This window comes from Tupaia chinensis, unplaced genomic scaffold, assembly GCF_000334495.1.
Source record: "Tupaia chinensis unplaced genomic scaffold, TupChi_1.0 Scaffold139927_1, whole genome shotgun sequence".
NCBI classification, from domain to species: domain Eukaryota; kingdom Metazoa; phylum Chordata; class Mammalia; order Scandentia; family Tupaiidae; genus Tupaia; species Tupaia belangeri.
The window spans coordinates 262,366-270,435 of NW_006199806.1; the positions used below are offsets into that span (position 1 = coordinate 262,366).

Genomic DNA, 8,070 nt, shown 5'->3' on the forward strand with positions numbered 1-8,070 from the left:
AATTGACCAGAGAGAAAGATAAGGAAAGTGAGAAAGCAACCTGCCAGGTTCAGGACTCAAACCATGCTCAGCCATGTGGGAGTCCAGATGGCTTAACCATGTTGGCCATGTGGAAGTCAAGTACCTTTACCACTATGCCACCTGCCAGCCCCATTATTATTTTTTTATTTCATTAGAGAGAGAGAGAGAGGGGAAGTGAGAAAGCAAGCTGCTAGGTCTGGGACTCATACTTTAGTTGGCCATGTGGGAATCCTGTGCCTTAATCACGATAACACACCCGTTAGCCCTGCATTGGGGTGTTTCTTTGTTTGTTTTTCTTAAGAGAGATTTTTGTTACAGAGCATGTGCACTTGCTAGAAAGAGAGAAAGTGAGATATCACTACCCAGGGGGATGGCATTGCCACAGTCCCTTCTCCTCTTGGGATTTTGGGCATGCACGCACATGTGTCCGGTTTCAGTTTCAAGCTACCAGGTACGAGACTTGAACCGCAGTCGGCCATGTGGGAGTCCAGGGACATAACTATTACACCATTTGTTGGTCCCTCATTGGAGTTTTTTTAAAGTTCTTAAGGTGATTACAGTATGCAGCTCTTTGAGAATCATTGTGCTGAAAGATACAAAGTTGATTAGACATATAGAGTGGATTATTTAAGAAGGTTCCAATATCTACCATTAACAGACAACAAATAAAAGAGCAGCAGCTGGTTTGTTGGGAAAACATAGGGGTTGGTTTTAGCTCTTGAAATGTGTAATTTTTTTTCCTTTCTTGCAGTTGAAATGGATGCAATCAGAACTGAATGTTGAAGAAGTGGTAAATGACAGAAGCTGGAAGGTATGAAGTGATGTTGGTTTAGGAAAGTAGAGAGGAAACTGAGCTAGCAAAGGGAGAAACCAAGGGGTGGGGAGTAAAGACTTCCTTAAGGCTTAAAGGAGAGAAGTTACCGATTTACAATCATTGAGGGTGTGCCAGTCCTTCTTTTGCTAAAAACAGAAAATACTGAAAGTGAGTGACTTATAAAAGCAAGAGGTTGAGGGGCCGGCAGGTGGCATGATGATTAAAGATGCTGGATTCCCACATGGCCCAGCACGCTTTGAGTCCTGGACCTATCAGCTTGCTTTCTCACTTTCCCTTTCTCTCTCTCTGTCTGTCTGGCCAAATTAAAAAAATAATAATAACATAAAATAAATAAATTCTTTTAAGAAAAAATGATAAGAGGTTGATTCAGCTCGCAGTTTGGAGGTTCCAGGTCCAGCAGCCACATCTTGCAGAGGCCCAAGGCATCAAATCCTGAGGGTGAGAGCAGGGCAGATCTGTGTTGGTGAGCTTCTTTCTGTCGTATTCCCTCCTTATAAACCCACCAGGGGTCAGTCATGGGGACCTGTGCTAACGTGCTTAAACCTAGTCGCTACACAAAGGTCCCACCTTTCAGTATCATAGTCTGATTGTGTTTTTACCCTGTTAATCCTGTCACCCAGATCTTAACTCATTAGTTTTGTGAAGACATGCAGATAATAGCAGAGTCTTGACTTGTGTGTGTGTGTGTGTGTTGGGGGGGTGGGGTGGTGGTAATGGGGAAGGTGTGTGGTTCACATCCAAATAGAACCATTTTATAAAAATGCTTTACAGGCATACTGTATGGCCTGCCATTATAACAGAGGTGGAGTTAGCACACGTAGATCCTCACACTACAGGCATATTTGATATTTAGAATTATTACTGTAGTTTGGGACCAGCAGTTAGCGCAATGGCTATGTCGCTGGACTCCCACATAGTCGACCGTGGTTTGAGTCCCGGACCCAGTGGCTTAAACTCACACTGGGCGCGTGTGCGTGTGTGCCCAAGATCCCAAGAGAAGAATGGAGGAGAAGGGATTGCGGCATGGCCATCCCCCATGGGAGGTGATTTTTCGCTTTCTGTCTGTCTCTGTCTGGCGAGTGCACACACCCTATAGCAAAAACCTTTCCAAAAAAAAAAAAAAGAAAAAAATAGAATTATTACTGTAGTTTTAACTCACAACCTTCAGAGAGGTTATATGTTAAAATTAACCTTTTTAGGCTGAGTTATTTTGTATAAATTTTCATATCATTAGCTACCCTTTATAGTTTGTTTTCTCACATCTATCTAATCATGAAACTTTACTGTGGGTAGCTTCATTGGTATCTGATAGGGCTTTTACTGTTCATAGATTGATACAGTTCTGATTAGGAACTAGATTGGTGGACCAGATTCCAGGACTTTACATATAGTCAAAAATCACAACATTTTGGCTTTAGTTTTATGAAAAGATATATCCATTTACCCCTCTCTAAAATTCCTAAAAGAGTTCCGAAGGACAAAAATAAATCTGAAAGAATGAACTGAAAGTTCTTTCTTAACCTTTTTAATTGACTAATGGAATGTGTTAAACCGTATGCCTAGAGAAGTTAACTGAAACAAAAATGAGGATATGCCAGCTTGCCGAGCCATGAATAAATTGCAAAATACAAATTGACTTTCTTTGCTTTATCACATTTCTTTGTTTTTGTTTTTGTTTTGTTTTGGGAGGGGGGGGTTGAGAGGTTTTCGCAATAGGGCGCGTGCGCTCGCCAGACAGAGAGAGACAGGGAGACAGAAAGTGAGAAATCACCCCCCGGGGGGATGGTCACGCCACAGTCCCTTCTCCTCCATTCTCCTCTCGGGATCTTGGGCACGCACGCACATGCGCCCGGCGTGAGTTTTAAGCCACCAGGTCCGGGACGTGAACTGCGGTTGACTACATGGGAGTCCAGCGACATAGCCATTATGCTAACTGCTGGCCCCCTATCACATTTCTTTTTTTAAAAAAATTGTTTTTATCACATTTCTTTATTTTACCTTTTCTGCCAAAATTCTTTATTATTTTTTTAAGAGAGATTTTTGCTGTAGGGTATAAGCTCTCCTTAGAAAGACATACAAAAGAAATATCACCCCCAGGGAGGATGGCCACTCTGTAATCCCTTCTCCATTCTCTTGCAATTTTTGTATGCTTTGTATGTTTGAAGCATGTGTTGAGGGAGAAATATAGTGAGATCTAGCTTGAAAAACCCAGTGCAGAGCTTTATGACATATGTAAAATGTATTCTAGTGGAGAGTGAAGCATTTTGGGTTTGAAATTAGTTTTAAGGAACATATGCTCTATGCACTCTAAAAACGAGGACTCTACTTGTTATAAAAGGAAGACAATGTAGCTCTGGTATTAATAAGTCAGCAAAAGTCAGTAGGAACCACTTAGGAAAAGGATTTGGAAAGGCTCAGCCAAGTTGTTTATATCATCCTTACCCGTGTGTCAGGGTGCTGACCTGAAGCCTTCTTAGGTCTGAACATGGAATTTCAGAGGATGTCAGGGCTGGGTTCTGGAGTGAGTTCAGTTATAAGACACAAGGGCTAGAAGAGTCTACGTGATTTCTTCATGTTTTCTTTTAATGGTAAGACACTTCGACCAAAGAGTGTAACATGCAGAATCTAAAGAATATTAATAGAATGAGCACTCATGTACCTGTCATCTAGTTTAAGAAATTAGATAAGATTAGCACTCCCTATGGGGCCAGCCATTGTCATGGTGATTATGGCAGGGGGGGGCCTTATGGCAGCCGGATCCCATGTGGCTGACTTCCTAGTTCAAGTCCCAGTCCTGGTGGATTGAAAAAACATGCCTGGTGTGTGTGCATATATGCCCAAAATCCCAAGAGCAGAAAGGAGGAGAAGGAATTATGGTATGACTTTCTCCTCCTTGGGGGGTGTATTTCCTACTTTCTCTCTCTGTCTTTCTCCAGTAAGAACATGTGCCCTAGAGCAAAAACTTAAAAAACAAAAACAAACTATATGTACATTTTTGTTCTTGTTTTTTTGTTTGTTTGTTTGTTTTAATTTTTTTTTGTTATAGGGCACATATACTCGCCAGAAAGAGAGAGAGAGAGACAGAAAGTGAGAAATTATGCCTCAGTGGGAAACACCCACACCGCAATCCCTTCTCCTCTGTTCTCCTCTCAGGATCTTGGGCACGCACATACACATGCCCGGCATGAGTTTAAGCCACCGGGTCCGGGACTCAAATCGCTGTCAGCTACATGGGAGTCCAGCGACATATCCATTACGCCAACTGCTGGTCCCTTGTTTTTGTGATAGCAGCAACAAACCAACATGAGTAATTTCTCTTTTTCTTTTTCTTTTTTTTCTAGTTTGCTCTAGGTCCGTGCACTTGCCAGGGAGAGCGTGTACTTTCCCTAGCAGGGGAATGACCACACTGCAGTCCCTTCGCCTTCATTCTCCTCTCAGGTTTTTGGGGATGCATGCACATGCACTCAGCATGTTTTTCAAGTTGCCAGGTCCAGGACTAAACTGTGCAGTGGGTCACATGGACTCCAGCTGCTTTAACCACCAAGTTTCTGGCTGGCCCAGTAATTTCTTTTTTTAACTTTAAAAATGACTCGTTCCTTACTTCAGTGAAATATAGGTATAAATTCTGAGAAATCTTTAAGACCTTAAGGGGTTTTTTATTTAATTTTTTTGTTTTGTTTTGTTTTTAAGAACGTTATTTGCCATAAGGCATGTGTACTTGCCTGAGAGAAAAAGAGAGAGAGACAGAGACAGAGAGAGGAAAAGTGAGAAATCACCCTCCAAGAGGGCATGGCAATGCCACAATTCCTTCTCCTCCACTGTCCTCTCAGGATGTGGGGCATGCCTGCACATGCCCCTGGTGTGATTTTCAAGCTGCTGGGCCCAGGACTTGAACTGTGGTTGTGAGAATCCAGTGCTTTAACCAACATGCCACCTGCTGACCCCCAATTTTTATTGTTTATTTTTAATTTATTTTTTTAAGAGGTTTTTGCTATAGGGCACATGCGCTCGCTAGACAGATAGAAACAGAGATACAGAAAGCGAGAAATCACCCCCCAGAGGGGATGGGATGGCCACGCCGCAGTCCCTTCTCCTCCATTCCCTTCTCGGAATCTTGGGCACACACACACACGCGTCCGGCGTGAGTTTTAAGCCACCAGGTCTGGGACACGAACCGCAGTCGACTATGTGGGAGTCCAGCGACATAACCATTACGCTAATTGCTGATCCCTTTATTGTTTATTTTTAAGGCTTTTGCCATAGGGCATGTGCACTCCCCAGAAAGAGAGAGAGGGGAAAGTGAGAAATCAACCCTCCTCCCTGCCAGGGTGCTATAATCCATTCTCTTCTTGGGATTTTGGGCATGCATGCACACATGTCCAGCAAGATTTTCAAGCCTCCAGGTCTGGGACTGAATTGTTACTGACCATGTGTGAGTCTAGTACCTTAAACACCATTCTACCTGCTGACCTGACTAGGTTTATTTTTAATTGGACACTTAAAAGTTTTAGACACATGATTTAAATTTTTTTAAAATGTTAAAGGATATATATTAGAAATTCTTACCCTCCCTCCCCTCTTGCCTTCAGCTACCTCCTTTCCCTTTCTTCTGATGGGATGGTATATTCTTTCAGATATTTGTACTTTTTCTACTTTTGTGTTTATTTTCCTCCTTTGTTATACAAACAAAACACTTCACTTTCTCCCCTTGATATATCTTGAATATTTTCTCAAATCAGCATAAAAAGCTTCTCATTCTTTTTTAAGCTTCAGTTGTATTCCATTGAGTAGTGGTACAAGAATTTCTATTTCATACAGTCCCATTTTGACAAATATTTAGTCAAAGAGCATCTTTTGAACATTTATGTCACAGGTTGATTATCCCTTATCCAGAATTTTCTGAACCAGAAATGTTTCAGAGTTCATATTTTTTCTGACTTCAGCATATTTGTATGTATATATAGCAAGATAATTTGGGAAATGAGACCTAAATCTAACATTAAATTTTGTTATGCTTCATGTATATCTTATATACATAGCCTAAAGATAATTTTATACAATATTTTTGTATAAGAGCATTTTGTCTATGACCTATCACATCAAGTCCGGTGTAAAATTTTCTACTTACAGCATCAGGTCATAACTCAAAAGTTTTGGATTTTGTAGCATTTCAGATTCTCAGATTAGGGATTCTCAACCTGTACTTGTTTAGAGTTTTAAGAAGCAAGGTGAATTGATAAAAAATACATTATTTTATAAAGCGTAGCAAAAACTGGTTTACCTAACAAGCTTACCTACTTGTGAGAAGGACCTGGCACACGTTCAGAAAAGTGCAGCCGCCATCTGAATAAGAACCTTTACGGGTCCATCCCTGTAGGTGGATTCCATGTTGCCAATTGTGGTGTGAATACTGGCTCCTGCAGCTTGAAAAACAGAACTGGGCACATGTGCATGTGTGCCTAAAATCCTCACAGGCTGAAGGAATGGAAAAGGAATGGTGGTGTTCCATTATTCCTTTTCCCTGATCAGTAGAATTTTAAAAAATGGGCAATTTAAAAAAAGAGAGAGAGGGAAATGCTTTATCTTGAACTTATTTTAGATATTTTTGTCTTAATTGTCAAAATATGTCCTGAATATGGAACTGAAATGTTGGCTAATTTCTTTTTTCTTTATTTAACTTTATTTGGCCATTTATTTATTTTAATTTGACCAGAGAGAGATAGAGTGAGTAAGAGAGAGAGAAAGTGAGAAAGCAAGCCACCAGGTCCAGGACTTGAACTGCATTTGGATGTATGCGAGTCCAGCACCCCTAACCACATCATGTCACCTGCCAGCCCCCAATGTTGGCTAATTTCTAAATTAACTGGCTTTTATATTTTGGTGAGAGATTTTTGTTATTGGGCGTGTGTGTTCCCTGGAGACACAGAGACAGGAAGTGAGAAATCATCCCCTGGGGGATGAGCATGCTGCAGTCCCTTCTCCTCCATTGTCCTCTCAGGATTTCGGGCACCCACGCACACATACCTGGCATGAGTTTCAAGCCACTGGGTCTGGGACTTGAACCACGGTCAGCCATGTTGGAGTCTAGTCCCTTAACCACCATGCTACCTCTGATCCCCTGTAAATTAACTGGCTCTTAATAATTTTTCTTTGAGTAATTTAAATTTTATTAAAACATCAATAAATGATTATTAGTAAATGAATGTCAAGGCCTTTCGTAAGGCAATTCTTTTTTTTTTTTTTTGGAGAGGTTTTTGCTATAGGGCATTTGTGATTGCCAGAAAAGACAGTGAGAGAGAGAGAGACAGAAAGCGAGAAATCACCCCCTAGGGGGGATGGCCACACCACAATCCCTTCTCTTCCATTCTCCTCTCGGGATCTTGGGCAAACACACACACGCACCCGGCGTGAGTTTTAAGCCACCAGGTCCAGGACTTGAACCGTGGTCAACTACATGGGAGTCCACCGACATAGCCATTATGCCAACTGCTGGTCCCATCAATTCTAACTGAAGAGAAAACTCTGTTTTCTAAATTTGTTAACCTAGAACAAAAATTATATCCTCCTGAAGTATACCAAAATGATCTTAGTTCCAGATCTTACTTGTATAGGGTAACTCAGTGACTTTTGTTTCTGTTTAAATATTTTAGGTGTTTAATGAACGCTGCCGAATTCACTTTAAGCCTCCAAAGAATGAATAAAGAAAGAAAGATACTTTTCTTTTTTTAAAGGACCCAGTCATCTCCTAAGAGCTAAGCATGACAGACATCAACAAGGCGGGCTTCCTAGGATTACTGAGCCAACAGTCCAAGACCTTTTGTTGATTTCAGCCCCACTTAGCCAAGACCTCAAATATAAATAATTCTGATAATTATGGAGAAATCAATTACTATTTTATACTGATTCTGTAAAGAAAAAGTTTTGTAACTATTAAAATAATTTTCTGACTCATTGTTCATATTTATTTGACTGTCTTCCAAATAGAGACTGAATTCTCATAAGAGAATTAGTACACAATTTCAATACCCGATTTTATTTATATATCATTTTGATTTTTACTAATTATTGGAATGGATATAGAGTTTTTGGTTACTGATGAGTTTATCCTTTTATTTACTTTTGTGGGCTTATTGTAAAAGGGAAGTATTATAAGCAGGACACTGTCCAAAGAAGCTTTCTTTTAGTCCTTTACCTTGTTTTTAGATAAAAACTGG

General features: G+C 40.6%; 1 protein-coding gene across 4 annotated transcripts in view; it reads left to right on the forward strand.

Annotated features, from left to right (window-relative positions):
- Positions 1 to 7,809, forward strand: part of MIX23 (mitochondrial matrix import factor 23) — a 37,452-nt gene extending 29,643 nt beyond the window's left edge. For all 4 annotated transcript variants that reach the window (XM_027765904.1, XM_006162359.3, XM_027765905.1 and 1 more), the window contains 2 exons: positions 773 to 832; positions 7,507 to 7,809. In XM_027765904.1, the coding sequence (XP_027621705.1) occupies positions 773 to 832; positions 7,507 to 7,557 (111 nt within the window). In that variant the 3' untranslated portion in view covers positions 7,558 to 7,809. The remainder of the gene's footprint in view (positions 1 to 772; positions 833 to 7,506) is intronic.
- The last annotated feature ends 261 nt before the right edge of the window (positions 7,810 to 8,070 follow it).